The 19,577-nt window shown below is 38.2% G+C and overlaps 1 protein-coding gene across 1 annotated transcript; it reads left to right on the top strand.

Annotated features, from left to right (window-relative positions):
• The first annotated feature begins 866 nt into the window (after positions 1 to 866).
• On the top strand, positions 867 to 17,322 carry tbca (tubulin cofactor a). Its single transcript, XM_067573887.1, has 4 exons — positions 867 to 1,039; positions 9,756 to 9,861; positions 14,633 to 14,719; positions 16,730 to 17,322. Exons 1-4 carry the CDS (start codon positions 987 to 989, stop codon positions 16,808 to 16,810), a joined length of 327 nt encoding a protein of 108 aa, XP_067429988.1. The 5' UTR covers positions 867 to 986; the 3' UTR covers positions 16,811 to 17,322.
• Positions 17,323 to 19,577: the final 2,255 nt, after the last annotated feature.

Here is a 19,577-nt window from a genome sequence, read left to right as displayed (position 1 = left end):
TACAGAGATAGCACTAATTAATGCTAATTGTTTCATATTTTGTTAAGACAGTCTGCTATGGAGAGAATAAACTGCCAGTGTTGTCTGTAGTTAACACTATGTTAACATCTTAATTGGGCTAATTGTTTTAGTCTCCCATTTAAGTTTTCAGGGCACCGAGAGGTTGGGCAATCACATTATTGTTTTATTATACAAGTAGACAGTTGATTATAAAACAAATATTAAAGGAAAACATGAAGTTGTGGGAGTGTGGCTCAACTTGCGTGTCAAAAATTGTTGTCCAATGGTCATAACACTAATTCTCCATGTGTTTTGTCCTCCTCTGATTGCCAAATCTGCTGCTCTGTGATAACATGTGACTTATTTATATCTTTATACTTTATTTTTTCTCTATAAATGAAGTTACAAGGCACTTGTGATTAAACGCAGTGGTAAATAACTAAGTACATTTACTCAAGCACTGTACTTAAACATAATTTACTTGTACTTTACTTAAAGTACAGGGTCTGAATACTTCTTCCACCACTGACTAAATACTACTACTACTAATACTACTACTGATAATAATAATAATAGCACCTTTCATACATAAAATGCAGCTCAAAGTGCTTAAAGGAGAAAATAAAATCAAAGACACAGGTATTAAAAAGAAGACATGAAGAGAAATTCTATAAATAAAAAAGAGCAATAAAACAATAAAAAAGCACAAAACGGGTATAAAGGTACAAAAGAGGTATCAAATGAAAATAATGATGTTAAAAAAAAATTAAAAACAAGTGTAGCTTTAAGGACCAGAACTCAGTCATCAGTGTTTTTCTTGCTGAATCAGTCTTTCTGATCCAAGCACTCGACAATCATCCGCTCAGCAGTATCGATTTATCTGCGAGCAGCTACTCTTCACTGACTTCCACCTGCACATCGTTCACACAGTTAGCTGCGTTTAGCTCCAGGACGCTACAACAGTGGTAATAACACCATCTACAGCCATGGCAGACCCAAGAATACGGCAAATTAAGATTAAAACCGGCATCGTTAAGAGGTAAGGCTTGTTTTTGTTTCAGTTTAATATTTCTTAACGCGTCAAACAAGATGCTAACGTTAGCTAGCGCGCAGCTAAGGCTAACAAGCTAATTAGCTTAGCCGTGCGGACAGGCTGGCGCAGCATTAAATAAAGCCGGGTACGGAAGTCTGTTTACGCCGGAGGTTTTTACTTTAGTCCGGCTTGAGCGGGCCTATAGGGAGTGAATGGATGGCTAAGCAGTTTCCTTTTATTCTCTTCATTGTTGTTTGATGGTAACGTTACCTAGCTAACACTTCTTGTGATAATGCAAGCTAATTGTACAAGGAACGATAGCGGTGTACTGTATTAATGTTTGTAATGTAACTTGCAGCGATAGCTAACATTGCTATTAGCCAATGACTGCTTGCTAGCCAGCAACACATTGCTAAGAAAAAGTCTGTTTTGCAACGCAAATAAAGCTTGTGGCTCTGTAAGTAAAACTGTCATGTATGCTGATGGAAGAGGTCATTCGCAGCCAAGCTTCTTAACGTTTTATTTTTGAGCTAATATAGTTAGCTGTAGTGTAATATTAAATAATTCACAACTAGCTACAGAGACGCTTACAGTGACAATGTCTTACCTAAGTTAACGTTAACCTAGATAATCTAACATTATAATGCTACCTTTGACACAGCTCTTTCTAGGCGGTGTTTTGTCTTTTTTAATCTCTACATAACAACACTTTCCCCAGCTAGTCTGAATCCATAGGGGGACGTTTGTGGTGATGTTGGAAAAACCTGCAAAGTCATGATACAACAATGGAAAAGCCCTCATCATGTAGTAGAGCAGGGGTCAGCAGTTAGGTTTCACTATGGGCCAGGGATTTTCAGCACTGTTTATTTGGGAGGCCGACGTTGTCAACATGTTTGTTTGTTTATTTCTTTGAATAAATAAAAACAATTATAATTGGTTCATAAAACAGTTCTTTAGGATTGTATCTGAAGGCAGATATCATCATAATTCCTCAACAGAGTGACAGCAGCATGTTGATACTCATTTGGTAAAAAAAAAAAAAAAGACTCAAACATAAACATATTGTGTTACACTTCAAGGCTACAAATGTAATTGATATCTTATCCACACACAGTAAACAGTGGCCTGCTTCATTTATGGTTGAAGCTAAATACTGTTATTGACACAAATCTTTTTTGGCCACAGAGGCCAAATTATGTTACGTGTCTGTTTTTAATTCATCTTTAGTTTATCAGATGTTATGAGTTCATATGTAATGTAATTTACATGAGACTGGTGTTTACATTGTTATGATAAATCATGTAGAAAATCTGATGTAATGTTTAAAGGGGAAAACTTTTGTTAAGTGGCCAAATATTTTGTTTTGGAGGGCTGGATTTGGCCCACGGGTGCTGTTTGCCTACCACTGTGCTGCAGTGTGGCAGTCCATCACAGGCCAGTAATATAGGATACTATTAGTTTTGTCACTTGAATGACATTATCATAATTATCCTATGAGATGTAAAATGCTGTCTTTTTTTCTCAAAAACATTTACTTTGACTTCTCTGCACCCCTCTTTATATACAAATGTAAATTTGAATGTGATGTTGAAATCCATTTCAAATTCCAGCTCATTATTATTTTTGTTATCGATTAATCTCCTTACAGCTGCAGGGCCGCACCAAGTACTGGTTTCCAAGTGGAAATTAGCCTTAAAATGCCCTATAAATTTTGCTATGATATGAAATCCAGCTGTATATATTTAGGGCTGCATCTAACAATTATTTGCACCATCGATTCATATGTTGATTATTTTCTCAATTAATCAATTAGTCATTTGGTCCTTAAAATATCAGCAAATGGTGAAAAATGTTGATCACTGTTTCTCCAAAACCCAAGATGACATCCTCAGATGTCCACAACACAAAGATAATCAGTTTGAAGACTGAAGAAGTCAGAAAATATTCACATTTGAGAAGCTGGAATCGACTCCAAACGATTAATCGATTTATCAAAATAGTCTGCGATTGATTTAATAGTTGGCGACTAATGGATTAATCGACTAACTGATGAATCTCTAATTTGGATCCTTTTTATTCCAGGTCTACTACTGTTTATTTGAAGTCCTCCTCTCTATACCAAACCTATCTTAGAAACACTAAGACACCTCTAATGTCTCAGTTTCAGGTGACGTCTGTTGTTTATTGCCACTCTCCACATTTTTCACCCTTCTCATACTTTCCTGTTGACAGAAAAGTTCGGCAGTCGTATCGTTTGTTTCATTATGTTTAAATGAAGTAGGAAGTGATCATGTTTATAAATGTGGCAGAGGAATATTAAAGGACTACAGTGATGTGAGGGAATTTGGACCATTACTAAAGCTTTTCACTGAGTGACCAGAGAAATGTAAACACCTGTATGATGAGATTTAATGTAATAAATACTATCTAACTTAAATGTCCTAGAACTTCACCTCTTACATATGGAGAATCAAAAATATTAGAAACAATTAATAGTTTACGTCAATTCGATGCAACAAAACTTTAACCTATGGCTTCAAAACATCTTTCTCACAAAGTGTCAAGTATCACAAAGATGAGATTGATGACAGGACCGTTTTATTGGACTTCATTATTCTGTTTTTGACACCTGTAATGTTTGGATTGTCTAGTATTGAGTGTAATAGCTTTGTCTGTAAGGTTTAATGTTCAGTATATATTAACCTCCAGTTTCTCTGACCACAGAAATTAACTATTATATCGTCTTTATATCTATCGTATAAAGACGTTTTATTATTATCTTTTACGGGAAAGGTTGTTACTCATATTTTTACCTTTTTATACATTTCTTGATTAGGTCTCCTTTTAAGGTGCTGTATCAAAAAAATATTGTAAGATTATTATGACATTTGTATAATTACTATAATCAAAGACGACCACTGCTCATCACTGAACTGTCTTGTTTTGACTTACTGGCACTCAGTCTTTAAATTTGATAGTGTCAGTGTGTGGTAGTAGGAGAGAGTCCTTAGTTTTGTTAGTTTTGCTTTATTCATTATCTTCAATCTTGTACAGGCAGTTTTCTTCAGATTCTGTTTGACTGAAAGCTAGAAAACACAACAGTATTACATCTTATTATTATTTGTGTAGCAGCAGATGTGATGGACATGGATTAATTAAATAAATCCTATGACAATAGATGATAAAAGTATCCAAATGTAGAGAAAAGACCAAATTCTAACCTTTTAGTTAAATCATAAATTGCCTATACTAGACTGCTTGTATTAGGCAGGTAGCTTCACTTAAGATTTGGCTTCTTATCAATAAAAGCAATACATAATTCCTTGTGTTAGAAGGCTTTTACTGTAAAAAGCAATGACAGGAAATGTGGAGTTTGCAGTAAGAGCATGTTAACATTTGATAAGGTCTGCTCCATCTCTCATACTTACTCTTGTGCTTTAGGAACACTCTGTCCCTGTTATGCTTGTGCTCGAGTTTTCTTCTAACTTGGCTTTTTACCTATTGGAACTAAAACATGCTGTGTTAAATTTAGACAGACATGGAAAACACATTTTAAAGCTGAAAACTTGAGTTTACTTGCAAAATTATAAATTGGCATGTTGTGATCTGTAGAGAAGCCTTACATACAGTACATTCACTAGTTTAAGTTCTCTGTTCACTTTGCTTGTCATATGTTTGTATAATTTTCACAAGCTGACGAGAGCTGCAAAGATTAATTGATAAATCAATCAACAGAAAATTGATTGGCACCTATTTTTTATAATTTAAAGGGGACATATTATGCTCTTAATTGTCATACATATATAGGCTACTGTATATAATGTTACCATGTGGGATGTTCATATTAAATGTGACCAACGTGTCAAATAATGAGGTAAAGTATGTAGAAGTAATCCCTATGAGCAAAAAGCACTGGCTTCAGACTACTATGAACTCTCGGTTTCCAACGTTTTTTTCTACTTTCAGCCTGAGCTGACGTCGATTTGTGACGGATTTCTTTTTATGGTCATCTGCTCGATGCCCAGTGCCGAGTTCACTGCTCTGCTCTGCTAACATTGTGGCATTTTTCCATTGTTTTGGGGTTAGTCACGCTGAGCCATGACGTGAGTCGAGCTGGCACGCTGTGAGTGTTTTTCCATTACACAGCAGGGCAAAGTAAAATAAGTTGCTTACTTGTTGGAGGTGTGCTGGTCGTCTGCAGCTCTTCATCAAACATCATCATTACTGTGGCTGTTTCTGCTTGTACTATTCCTCCATGCATTATTTCTAACTGATCTGCTCAACAAAGAGCTACATATATGTCCATATGTTGTTGTATTGACTGCTAACAAAGTTCTGCTAATTTGGTGATGAACATGTTTAATTTCCTGCAAATTCTTCACAATAAAAGTCTCCCGATATTTAGCCATTTAATAGCTTTTACTATGAGGTAGTAAAGCAGGAAATGTTGGGTTCGCATCAGCGGTAACTTAACACAACTCGGATACGGCTGCCCCTCCGCAGACTTCCAGAAAGCTGGCCAATCAGAACAAAGTGGACTCCTCGAGAGGGGGGTCTTAAGGGGCTGCATGAAGGGCCAGTAAAGATAAATAAGTATGTTTTTGAACTGTGAATCATGCAAAGCTACTCCAGTTGAGTCCAAAAATAAAAATATTTTTATTTTTCCAAGCAGAAATGCCCAACATTTTCTATTTCCAGCTTCTCAAATGTGATAATTTGATGTTTTTTCTCTGTCATATATGACAGTAAATTGAATGAATCTTAAGGTTTTGGACTGTTAGTCAGACAAAACCAAGCAAATTGAAATAGAGCTGTAACAATTAGTCGGTATGTCCGTTGACAGAAAATTTATCAGCAACTATTTTTATAACTAAATCTTTGTTTAAGTTATTTTTTTAGAGAAAAAAAAGCCAAATATTTGCTGGTTGCAGCTTCTCAGATGTGGGAACTTGAAACATTTCTGTGTCATATATCACAGTAAACTGAATATCTTTGGATTTTGGGCTGTTTATCAAACAAAACAAGACATTTGAAGATGTCACCTTTGGCTCTAACAAGAATTTTTATTTTTATAGACCAAACTATTAATGGAATAATTGAAAAAATAATCAATGGATTCATTGATATGTGGCCTCTGACAAATTGTAAATACAACTTTTTTCACTATTTTCTAACATTTCATAGACTTAATGATTAATTTATTACTGATGATGGATGTAGCTGTTGAATTTGCCACGCTACCAGGAAAATTCTCCCACACTACAAAAGACTGATAAGTAGAAAACCCAAATACGTACCCAAATAAATTCTGTGTGTGGGGAAACACTGCTCATTTATAACGGTTTAGTTTGTACATTACGTGTATGTGAAATGGGACAAAACAGGCATTTTGATGTAGGACCTTTCAAGCTCATCATCCAGTTTAAGCCGGCCTATTTATACCGTTGGCATCCATTCGGAGGTTACATCTGAATTTGTGCAACGGCTAAATTCACCGTGCCGCAATAGAAAATATCTCAGATATTATGAGGTGTGTTGAGATAATGGGCTCGGTATAGTAGTCTGCGTGATGATCTCTCGTCGATCAGACGGACCTCTAATTCCCTCCTGTCAATGGTGTTTCTGTAATGTGCTATCGATTGTGTTTTGATGAGGGTCAGATTACTAAGAGGATCCCTGAGGTGGTAATGATGGGGGCTGGATTTCCCTCAGAGAATAATGTCACACAGTGTAGGAAAAACAACAGTGCAACGGTGTACTTCATCAACCCGCACTGTCCCTAACCAATGTAGCTGATATTTTTGAGGTTGAATATACTGTTTGAACATAAGTAAGGAGTTATTACAGCAGACTCATAGTACTACCTTGACATGGAGTCTTAATAAAGTAGTTAGGGTTAAATGTACGGACTGTCATTGCTTTGTCTCTTCATAATCTTGTGTCCCTCCCATTCAGTCTCTTTCTCCTGCTTTTCTTTCTCCTCTTTCCTCGCTCACTCCCTCCTCTCTTTTTCTATATTGGAGTTTAGAGGAAACCTGCCTGCTCTTTTAGCCAGGGTCTATTTCCAGTGGCTTTTGCACATTCCAGTCAGTGCCTTTCTGCTCTAGCAAGGCGGATGCCCTTAATAAAATGACAACAGTAATTTGCCTTTGTCATTCCGGTCCCAGCACAGACTACATCGTGGCTCAAAAATACAGTGCTAGAGGAGGCGGCCGAATGTGTGTGTCGGCTGGCTCTAATTCCCTTTTTTTTCTATTTTCCAGAGAGCTGCCTTTTCCATTAAGCCTGAGGTGGCAGGTCTATTTAAAACCAGCCACGACCCCACCCCTCATTCACAGCGCTCCAAGTCTGGGAGAAATAAGAAATTAACATCAGGACTGGAAGGGGAGGAATGGACATTTTGTTATTAGACTGTCCTTCAGTTTTATTCAAATTATTCAAGCTTTCTTTCCTCCAATCCCCCCCCCCCCACTGCCCGCCCCCCTTCCTTCTCTTTGCCACCTTCTTTTTACTCTAAACAGGTGACATCACTCACCGTGCATCAAGCATCAGAGTGAAAGGCAGGAGCTGCTATTGCATATGGTGCCTGTTTAAAAGCTTCTTGATGGAACCGTATTAGAATGAGTGGTAATTGATGTAAAATATGACAGAGTGCTGTCGGCTTCCTTGGCTAAGCAAGGAGCAGTGCAACACGGAGGGAAGGGTCTCCAGTAATGTGGCTGATTAATGAAGGATCACTCACTTACGCACACGCAGCTGATTTTATGAAAAATGAAATTTGTGTTGTCACTCCGACAAGCAGGCACAGCCGGAAAAAGACTATTAGTTGGGAATCATTATCAATAGCGATATTTTCAAACTCCATTATGCCAATCAGGGTCGGAATCTGTTTAATAGATTTAGTTCCATTTGGCCCGTAATTGATAAATAATCAAAATTTATCAATGTACTCAAGCCCATTTTCACTAACAATCAAGGAAAAGAGGCCCATTTACCACCTGACTTGGTCCAAATTAGGGACTAAATTGATGATCAATTAATCTCTAAAAAGGACTAGTAGTGTGTGTGTGTGTGTGTTGGAGGTGGATAAAGGAGTCAGATAAGCGTGGTGATAAGGTGCGAGCTGGGAGGCTTGATGCCGGACAGGAAAAGGTTTTGAATTTGTTTGGCTGCGACGTGTTTACTCAACACTTCAAAAGTTGAGAAACTGTCAAGGAGGACAAGATTTACGTTAAAGTTTAGAGCTGCAGGAAATCTATCTGCAACTATTTTTGATTATAGATTAATAGTTTTAGTCATTTTTTAAAAGCAAAATATGCCAAATTTTTTCCCAGCTTCTCATATGCCAGGGTGTTTTTGCTTTTCTCTGTTTTTTTTAATCATAGTAAACAAAATAACTTGTGGTTTTGAACTGTTGGTCGGATAAAACAAGATATTTGAAGACGCCACCTTGGACTAACAGGCATTTTTCACTATTATCTGACATTTTATAGGCCAAATGATCAATCAAGAAACTAATTATCAGATTACACGATAATGAAAATAATTGTTCGCTGCAGTCTTATTAAAGTTGGAACATTATCTGCATTTAGTTTGTTTCATAGAGGAGATGGTCAAGAAAGATCAATGTCCAAATGTATGTTTAATGAGCTTGATCAAACTCATTGAATCAAGCTAATTAATGTCGGTATCGATGTGGAAATTATCATCTTAGTCTTCTTACCTTGAATGTTTTAGAGGAGAAAAAAAAAGAGATTTAACTGCATAAAAAAGGCAGCTATGGATCTAAATGCACTGAATATTTTCACATGGCTGAATTAAAGGGAATCAAAGTTCATAGTTGCCTGTGCTGCGTAATATTTAATAGTTATCGTCTTGTACTTACAGTCTGTGGCCACATGTTCATGTTAGTTCAGCTGAAATGATCAAATCGCCTCAGTAGTGTACATTTAGAAGACAGCATAGAGGCTTTTGATTGCACAGACCTTTACAAAGACTTTGTATCATGTGATCATTGTGTGAACAGCCATTAAACTGCTGTTTTTTAAATATTAATTTCATGTCAAATAAGCATAGTAATAATAATTTATCACAGATATTTGGGGACATTTTCAGATATGCTAGTACATCCCATCCTAAGTTGCTTTAGATCAAAATATACTAGAACTGCAGTGATCAACAGAACATTAATTGCCAACTATTTTGACAATTGATTAATAGGTTGGAGTCTTTTTTTTTTAAAGAAAAAATGTCAAAATTAGTCCTCTGTGACAGTAAACAGAATATCTCTGGGTTGTGAACTGTTGGTGGAGACAGAACAAGATGTTTTTAGGCAGCAAAATAATTTTTACTTGCAGCCTTAAAATATACTGCACATGATAAGCTGAATTTCATATCATAGTATGATTTAAGGCTGATCTTTGTGCGGCCGTCAGGAGGAACGTTGGGTGGTTGTTATTGAGGTGTGTGTCTTGCCATCCTTCGGGAGATGATCTCACTGTGTCCCCTCAGTCAGAGAAACGTAGGAGAGAATGAGGATGGATGGCCTTGTCTTTTTAAAAGGTGACCATCACAGCCCGCCTTTTTTCACGGTTCTGCCTGTATTATCTGTCTGGGAGGCTGTGCATGTATGTTTCATGTGTGATGGAACAACACCGTGTCACTGCCTTTTTTTTTAACTATGAACTGTCTTTTCCTCTCTTCCCGTTCTTGTCGTCTGCAGGCTGGCGAAAGAGGAGACTGCGTACATAACTGAGGCAAAGCAGCAGGAGGAGAAGATTGAGCGCCTGAAAGCAGAGGCAGAAGATGATTATGTTATCAAGAAACAGGTATGTTGATCCTGTGGTCGCTGCTTTGATCAACTGTACAACAATTATGCATCTTAATTAGGGCTGAGTATCGGTACTCGATACCTTTTTTTTGAGATATCGACCGAAATCACCCAGCACCAAGTAGTATTGAAACTTCTCCAGTTAAACAATACCTGCATTCAATCCTTTTTGTACCCAGATTTAGAAAAAATGACTATTTGTATGCAGTGTTTCCCCTAGAATGTTTTTCAGGCCTGGTGGTACGTACCAAAAAACACCCTAAAGGGACGAGGCACGCGGGATGGCTTATTCATGCGGTCAGGTGGTGCAGTAGGCCGTCTGCAATTTGCTCAGTATATTCAAGACTTAAAACAAAGTGTTCACAAGGAGAAACTGACTTTTATTAAATAAAAATAAGCTGCCCCTCTCCTTTCTTCCCTATCCATATTTTTGCTTGACTCTAGAGTTTTTGGAGAAAAACGTTGATATATTTGTTTGTCTTTCACCAGCGTTAGAGCTTTTTTCTAGTTTCAGGCGGTGCCACGCTCACGTTAGCTAACCTGCATCCCATACACGCTTGCTCTCGCTCTGCAGTAATTTAAAGGGACTCTGATAGCAGTGGCACTCGCATCACATCAAGAGTTTCCCAGGCAACGAAACAGAGGTTGACTCACGTTTCAGAACAACGTCGCACAGAGACTCCCAAACGCACTTGATTATTTATTTCTGAATGAACGAATGAATTGATATTTGGCGTTATTTTTGGCATTAAAAAAAAGATTTTTTTTGCCCGGTGGTCCACCAGGCCTGTGCAATTAAAGGGGAAACACTGGTATGGTTTTGCTCTCAGCCAATCACTGCGAGTGTTCTTCGATTTAATGCGATGTGTGATTGGCTCATTACCGCAGCAGCTACAACCCGTACAGTCTGTGGTGATTGTACAGTTTTGTACAGTTATTTAATAAATATTTCAATAATTTGAACACTTTAAAAATGTATTTGTGTAAAAATCGTTTGGATGGGGAGGAGTGGCAGCATTTTACGCAACATACAGATGATGGGTATCGAATGACGTACTCTTTTGGTGTCGGTATCACTTTAAGGGGACTGGTATTGGTACTGGTGTCATAATTTATTAAACGATACCCAGCTCTAGTCCTAATTTGAAAACTTTCTCCATTTATTACCATTTTTTTTTCTGTTGATCTCAACCAGTGAGTGATGGAGGTTTTGCTCTCCCGTAGTTAGGAAGTGAATTCTATCTTGATGATTTGAGTAGCCCCTCATTCATGTAATGAGGTTAGTCCACAGTGATAATGAAGAATTAGGTTTTGAGAGGAGAATCATTAGTGATTTTGTAATGTGCTTGATGCAGATGTAATTATATCATGTTACTTTAGAAGGAGTTTGATAATTACTGACACATGCTGGTAATTTAGTGTCCCTAACAGATCACTGGCCCATATCCTGCTCTCCATTCTCTCTCACTGTACCCGCAGACCTCCATCATTTGCCTGTTCACTGGAGAAAGCAGTGCGGAGAGTATAGTGAAAATCTGTGTGGAGCGTTGTCACTGGTTTCCACATCGTGATAGCATTTTAAACACTAGTCTTATCCGTCGGCGGGGACTTTTTAAACTTCTACATTTCTATTTTGTTGTTGTTGTTGTTTTAATATTTTGAATTTAAAAGAGAAGCTGAAATGCAGACTGGAAACATGAGGACTAGGATGGGGGTCATCAATTAACACAGAGGAACAGTTCATTACACAGGGACTTAGGGGACGTTGCCCCTTATTATTGCAAATGAAAAGGATAAATAAAGAATAATGTTTTTAAAAGGCATCAATCAGAGTCTGTTTCCTGAGAGTAACAATCCAGTTTCATGCAGTATTTTTAGCTGCTAGCAGTCAGTTGGTCCAAACTGAAATATCTCAACAACTATTAAATGGATTGCTATGAATCTTGGGACAGACATTCGTGTTCACCAGAGAATAACGCCGACTAACTTTGGTGATCTCCTGACTTTTCCTCTAGCGTCACCAGCAGGTCAAAGTTTTTACTTATTCCGTGAAATATCTCAACGTCATACGGATGAAACGGCACGAAATTTTGTACATTTGTGACACTCCTGTTAGCCTCAGCTGTACTTTGTGTTTAGTGCTAAGACTGTGCTCAGACAATAAAATATGATTCAGGAAGTTCAGTTGGAGCTACAGATTAATGCATTTAAAGACACATTAGATCACAGCGGTTTGTAATACTAACAGACAAGATTTTACAACTCTGGAGAGTTATCACGGCTGCAACTGTTTTATCTTTTGCCATGACAATCGCAAGGTAAACAGCAGAAACACTGCGTTAATGTTACAAAGTAGGAATGTGCGCTTCCATTTAGGGCTGGGCGATATGACCAAAATTTCATATCCCGATAATGATACCTATCCCGATATAGCACATTTTAATTCAATGAATAAATAGTTGATCCGTCCCCTTCATCTCCCCCCGCCTGCATAAAGCCGCCTCCGTGTGTGCTTTTACATAGCATTCAGAGGTGTGACGGATATCAGACGGATCAGAGCTGTAAACTCTGCCATGAGGGAGGACAAACATGTTACTAGGACGAGGGGAGGACTTTTCTCTTCGTTTGATATTGTTAAAAGTTAAGTTAGACTTTTCCGTTGGCTCTCCGACTCATTTTAAAAGAAAAAGAGAGAGAGAGCAGCTGTGGTCAAGTGAGCTTGAGAGTGAATGAAGGGAGGGAGCGCTGGTAGTGAGAAAGCCGGTGAATCAAATCAATGAAACGTTATTTTCTGATTGTTTCACAGCGGTTAAGTTCTAAAGCACAAACACCCCCACACACCTCCGCTCAACACTGCGGCTGCAGCAGAGACTCTCACACACTGAGCTGAAATTAAAACAATGAACATAAATTTGGTAAATAACACAAATAAAGACAGTCTCTACTGCATTTTGCTGTCATTTATAGTCGCCGTCTCGCTGCTTCTCTGCTCTTTCGCAGCGCTGCGGGGCTGAGCCCTCCATGTATGTGCAGTGCAGCAGAGTAGAGACAGACAGCGGTGGAGAGTTGACAACAACTAAACTCAATATGTTACTGTAAGTGCAATAAAAGCTTCGCGAGGAAAAAGACAAGAAGAGTAATTTATCAATGTAATCTGCACAAAAGATGGACAGACTGCAAATGAAGAAAAATATTGCCGTAAAAATAAACAATAGACGATATAAACAATAGAGCATAATATGAAACGATAGACATTTTTTCACTCCTCACACGATATATATCGTCATATTGCACAGCCCTATTTGCATTTATGTGATTGGCACCTTGCTTTATGACATTGCGTTGTAAAAGTTGAGCCCAGTTCAACTTTTTTACTGGACGACCCTGTGTTGTTTTGCCCTCTGCGTCTTCACCCCCACTGCATCAACGCACTGATGCAAATGTCGATCTCTCTCTTAGTCATATTTTTATTTAATCATTGATAGCTGACAGTGTCTATGCAAATGTCCATAGCACAGGGTTTCTCTGAAGCCAGCATTTGGGAACAGTTTTTTTTTTTTTTTTTTTTACTCGCAGCCGTAAAGATCCTCTGAAGATATCAGTTTTATGCAAACCTTTTAGACATCGAAACAAAACATCAACACTAAAACTCAGCATCCTTGATATTAAATGCTTCAGTTTCTCCTAAAGAAGAAAAAAAAAGGTTGATAAATGGACCATACCAAAAAAATATGTGTGCACGGTTCAGCTGTACTGGTCCCGATTAATTTGGATTTCACTCGTACATGTTTCTGTCAGGGAGGAACTGCAGAGCCGGCACCACATCTGATTATGTTTACTGGTAACATTAAAATTCTGTGTGTGTTTTGTTTTGTTTGTTCATTCATAGAGCGGTGGCTCAGGCTGAGCGGCAGGCTTGGCTGGTGTTAAATGGGGAGATTGGGAGGCCAGATGGATTATGGTTGGAGATGAGAGGTCTGAGGCAGGATGGATTAGAGGTTTTTATTTTAATGGAATCAATACGCTGTAAGTGTCATCTTTATCCAGCGCTGATGGGATCATTCCACTGCACTGGGAGGGCACCGTGACTTTTCTCTGTTCCAGCACTCGTCTGCTTAGTTCTAGCTCACCTTGTCACATCTAGACATCTAGGCAACCAACTCGACTAGTTGTCTACCGTCTTTCAGTGAGTCAGCTGGTCCGCCAGCCTCTGCCTGCGTATGAGTTCATCTGAGTGCAGAGCCGTGTAATGTACATGTGTGTAACTGCCTCCATGTTTTGACTTTCCAGCGCCGACAGAGGGCTAGGTGAGGAAGCATCTGTCATGAGTGAGTGTGTCTGACAGCGTTAGCCAACTCTTCTCTGCTCTTTAGGGTGCCAGCTGGGGGAATTCCACATTATCCGCGGCTGTGAAAGTTCCCCAGGCTGTAACACACTTTCACTCCAGGCGTAGTAATACCTCTTTACGCCTGATCACTGTGCCCTCGGCTCAGGGTTTCTTCATTCATCCAGGTGTGCAGTCAGATCGAGGTGGTCCCCCGCTGCCCAACTCCCTGCCCGATCGATAACTCAATAACATTTTTCATACCGCCGGCTTGTTGGGAGATGTTAACCACAGCAGAGTATGTGTGGGGTACCCTGCACGTTATTGTCAGGAACAAGGCTACAGTCGCTGAATATTTCAGTGTGACTCTTTAAATTAATAATACACTTGGAAGTCTTATTAATAAAAGATGGTGATGGCTCTAAAGTGGTCTGTGTGGTTTCAGATGGAGGTGTTGCAGGAGTCCAGAATGATGATCCCAGACTGCCACCGCCGTCTGACCATAGCACACGGAGATCTACATCAGCTCCTAGTAAGTAACGCCATTAAATCAAAGTGTAAAAAAATCTTTTTTTCATCTCACAACAGGACAAAAACTGCATTGATGAAAGTCTTGATCCATTTATTTAGTTGCTGATACCAATTTATGGCCTTGTTGAGAAATGACATTGCAGGTGTAATTGTGTCTGTGGGATATTACAGACACATGGTGACAAAAACACATTTTCACAATGTGTTTCACTTTCAAATTACAACAGCACTTGAGTAAAATGGGTTGCACCTTGTGATCAAACGGTGTACGTTTAGTCTTTGTTGCTTTTGTATATTTGATAGGAGAGAGAGAGTAGGCATCGCTACAAGTCATTTCATCGGTTACAAGCATACAGACAGCTTGTACTTCAATTTTGGAAATGTGAGAAATTGAATAAAAGTAAAATCAGTAAAGCAACAAAAACAGAAACAAACATTTAGGGCTGCATCTAACGATTATTTTCATTGTCGTTAATCAGTTGCTTATTTTCTCAATTATTCGATTAACTGTTTGGTCCATAAAATGTCAAAAAATGGTGAAAAATGACTGTTTCCCAGAGCCCGAGGCGAAGTCTTCAAATGTCTCGTTTTGTCTCCAACCAACAGTCCACAACCCAAAATATTCAGTTTACTATGTGGAAGGCTAAATTGGGATTAATTCAGTAGTTGGCAGCTCATCAATATATCAACTAATTGTTGCTGCTCTAAACATACTGTTGGTCCACCACTTTGGACTGAAATATAACAACTGTTGGATGGATTTCCATGAAACTTGTTACAGACATATTTATGGTTCTCAATCAATGATTCCTAATGACTTTGATGATGCCCTGAGGTCATATTATCATCTCTACCACCACCATGACGTTCACAATTATGGTTTTGAGTGAAATGTCTCAACAGCTGTTGGACGGATTGCCATCAGTAAAATTTGGTTCAGACATTAACTGTACTTTGTGTTTATTGCAAATTAGCAAATGTTAGCATGCCAAACTGGATGGTAAACATTATACTTGCTAAGCATCTGCATGTATATGCTATTATTTTTAGCATGCTGGTGTTAGCATTTAGCTCAAAGCATCACTGTGCCTCACTGAGCTGCTAGCCTGGATGTAGACTTTTAGTCTACAAGCCTCTCATATGGTTTTCTTGCCATCTATGGTAGTAAAATGAATATCTTTGGATTTTGGAGTGTTGGTTAGACAAAACATGACATTTGAAGAAGTCAGCTTCTTTAATTTCTGATATTTTATGGTCCAAACAATTAATCGAGACAGTAATTCACAGATAGTGAAAGTTACAACCACAACTTGTATGGAGAAAAACCTTTTTTGTGATTTTGGTGAACTGCATATTTGAATGTGCATATGTATTGCTTGTTATGTCCATTGTTTTGTAGCATCAAGAGCGCTAATCCCTTCAGGCCTCAAGTTGATATAGTGAGAACAAACATAAGCATGCATGTCTCAGGGTCATCTCAATTAATGCAGAGCAACAGTCAGGCAGCTGCTGGTGTGAGTCACTCACATGAGAGCTGGATGGTAGGCAGAGGAAGCTAACCTGGAATTAGCGTCATGTCCCCGTCCCTATCACTCATCCTCCCTTCTTTTTTCCTTTTAGACAAACATGCACACGTGCACGCGCTCATCACAGTTCATTAGCGGCGCTGTCACCGCGGTGACCACCACAGGAACTCACACACACTTGATTAGTAAAGGACACGGATACCATACAGTCACGTTATCCCTTGGTCCGACCCTGTACTGCTAAATTTAGATCCCAGTAATAGAATACAGACAGAAATATGACCTCAGGTAAAAGTTTGATGGTGACAATATGACAATCAAATAGGTTTACTCATATATATTTTTTTTATGTAGACAGTTACACCAAAAAAAGTTGTGGATTTATTCTTCTGTTTTCTTATTTTTTAACGTAGGAAGATGGCAGTATACTTCTAAAATGGCAATGAATATAACAAAACTGTGTGTGTGTGTTTGTGTCTTTTCAGGAAACAGAAGAGGATTTGGCTGAAACAGAGGAGTACAAAGAGGCCAGAAACATATTGGACTCAGTGAAGCTTGAAGGATGATTTCTGATGTGTTTCTGTTCTCACTGTGAGACTCACTTGCTTAAATGTCCATTCCTTTCGTCAGGCCTTGTTTGGAACCGTGGAGGCAAACTGAATCGTTCAAAGTCTCTGTTCTTGATGTAATTATTTCTACTGTTTACAGTTAACGTGCCACCACATTTCACCATGCTTCTCCTGTGTGTAAAATCCCACAAGAAATATGATAAACATTGACTTTATTGCAATAGAGAGGTAGAGTTTGTCTTAGCGTTTTATTCATCAAACTAATACACAATCTGGATTTAAAGACTTGATTAAATACACAGTCATGTTTGTCTGTTGTCTTTTCCACAATAATATTAATTTTAATGGTGTGTGGCCTCTGCTGAAAACAGTAAATCACTGAGGGTTTTATGAAGTGACAGTTTTCCTTAATTAATTTTGCATTCCTTTTATATGTATCTGGATATGGAAGATTTAAAATGCCTAAATTAAAGCAAATTAAACAAAGAAATAAAGTGAGATAGAATACACATTGTTACAGCGATTTCCTTTTTTTTTTTGCATTTACTGTGCCATAATTAAATGAAAAACAATGTTTTTTGTGTTTCACAACTGAATGAATTGTTTTTCACTGTGACACAAATATCCCATGCCAAATTAAAATCATATTGTAACACAGGAAACAAAGTGAAGAGGTGAAATTGCATTTTAGTGTTGTCCAGCAGAGAGCAGCATAGAGCAGGCAGTATTAAATGCAAAACGCTGTAGTTAGTTTTCACGAGGAGGTGCAAGGGAACTTTTTCTCTTCTGTTCATGCTAAAGAAACAAACGATCAACTATCCAAACAGCTTGGGGGAAGGACCAACTTTTTCTTTGTTGTGATTTAAATTTAATGAATGTAGCATGTCACAATGAAAAACAATTCACTAAGATTTTAAAGATCAGCAGTGAAATAATTGTCCTTTTAAAGGGGACATATGTGTTTTGTGGTTTTCTGTTATAAACATTGTAAAAGTTCCAAAATGTTCCTTCCTTGCTGCCTGCAAGTCAAAAACCAGGGCATCAACCTGCTCTGAACGCTTCATTTCACAACAAAGTTATGTCTACCTTTTCCTCGTGATGACGGCAGATTGTTCGCACATGCCCATAAATGGCCGTCTGCTCAGTAGCCTTTGTTGCTAAAGTTGTTCCACAGGTTGTTCGGGTCATATTTCAGATCAGACTCGGGCACTAATATGTACGGATGTATTTCAGAAGTTTCCATTTTGAGTAAAGAACGAGAAAAGGAAAAGACTTTACCTAACCTCCGGAGTCGCTGGCCAATCAGAACAGAGTGGGCTCATCGGGAGGAGGGCCTTAAAGAGACAGGAGCTAAAACAGCCTGTTTCAGATAGAGGCTGAACTGAGGGGCTGCATAAAGACTCAGTATGAGATAAATATAGATACATAATTTATTTCAAATCATGCTAAGATATTCCAGTAGAGCCCAAGAACATAAATATAGACCTGGAATTGTGCACAATGCCACTTTTCACATATGTTTTCATTCCATTATGACACAGTAAATGCATTTATAAAATGTAAATACATATAACAATGTATATTGTATTTCACATTATTTAATTTGTTTTAATTTAGCCATTTTATATCTTCCATACATGAGTTGGTTAAGCATGCTGGACTTTTATTGGCTTTGACGCTTAAGGATGATGTATCCCAGAATACTAACTGCAGCTTCAATTAACAATTATTTTCATTATCTATTAACATATGGATTTAATTTTTTGATTAATTGATTCAATCATTTAGTCTGTAAAATGTCAATTTGTCCAACCAGCAGTCCAAATCCCAAAGATAGGCAATTTTTACAACCACACAAAACAGAGAAAAGCAGCAAATCCTCTCATTTGAAAAGCTGAAACTAATATATATTTTTTCTTTTGCCTGGAAATGACATACACGATTAATCAATTATTCAAATTGTTGCTGATTAACTTTCTTTTGATCACTGACTGATCATTTCAGCACTAACACTACCTGATGGATTTAATTGCAGTGTATGCACCTGCTTGTATTTCTGTAACAGCAGTGAAATGGATTGTGTCTTGATACCTACAATAAAGACAAGAGCACTTTGGACAACCCTGTCAGTCAAATGACAAATGTTGGTTATGGTCATGAATGACAAAACAGGCCTGTCTGATGTCCCTGCAGCAGTTAGATCTATTATCCAAATGGCTTAAAATAACGACACCTTGTATTAAGGCTGAGAGAGTCCTTCCTAAATAGTCATACTAATAAATGAACTCAATTGCCAGACAAATTAAGGTTACATTTGACTTGATCCTTATTTTACAGATTTCGATAATTATCAGGATCACCCCAAAGTCTCATTACCGCCCTAATGAGGCGCTGCTACTCCGTGACATCTACCCCGCTCCATCTCGTTAAGGAAATCGCTCTTCAATGCTGATTATTTTATTTGGAGGTATAATTATATTTCTTTCGGATAAATCACGGCCTAATCGAGTCCATACAGAGGGCAGCAGTGCTAATTGAGGCATGAGATGCGGCGGCGGGGAGCTACACCTGGGTTTATGTGACCAGAGGACCCATGCAGGCTGCTGGTACTCTGAACCTGCAGTGTCTGGAGAGGGGGAAGTATTCACATCCTATTCTCAAGTAAACAACAGCAGTACAATGATGTAAAATATTTCATGCTTTAAGTAAAAGCAGTAGGTGATTTGAGGAGTGATGCCATCCCCCTTGTTAGCAAAATGACCAA

The sequence above is a fragment of the Thunnus thynnus genome, chromosome 19, assembly GCF_963924715.1.
Source record: "Thunnus thynnus chromosome 19, fThuThy2.1, whole genome shotgun sequence".
Lineage (NCBI taxonomy): Eukaryota > Metazoa > Chordata > Actinopteri > Scombriformes > Scombridae > Thunnus > Thunnus thynnus.
This window is presented reverse-complemented; position numbering and strand designations above follow the sequence as displayed.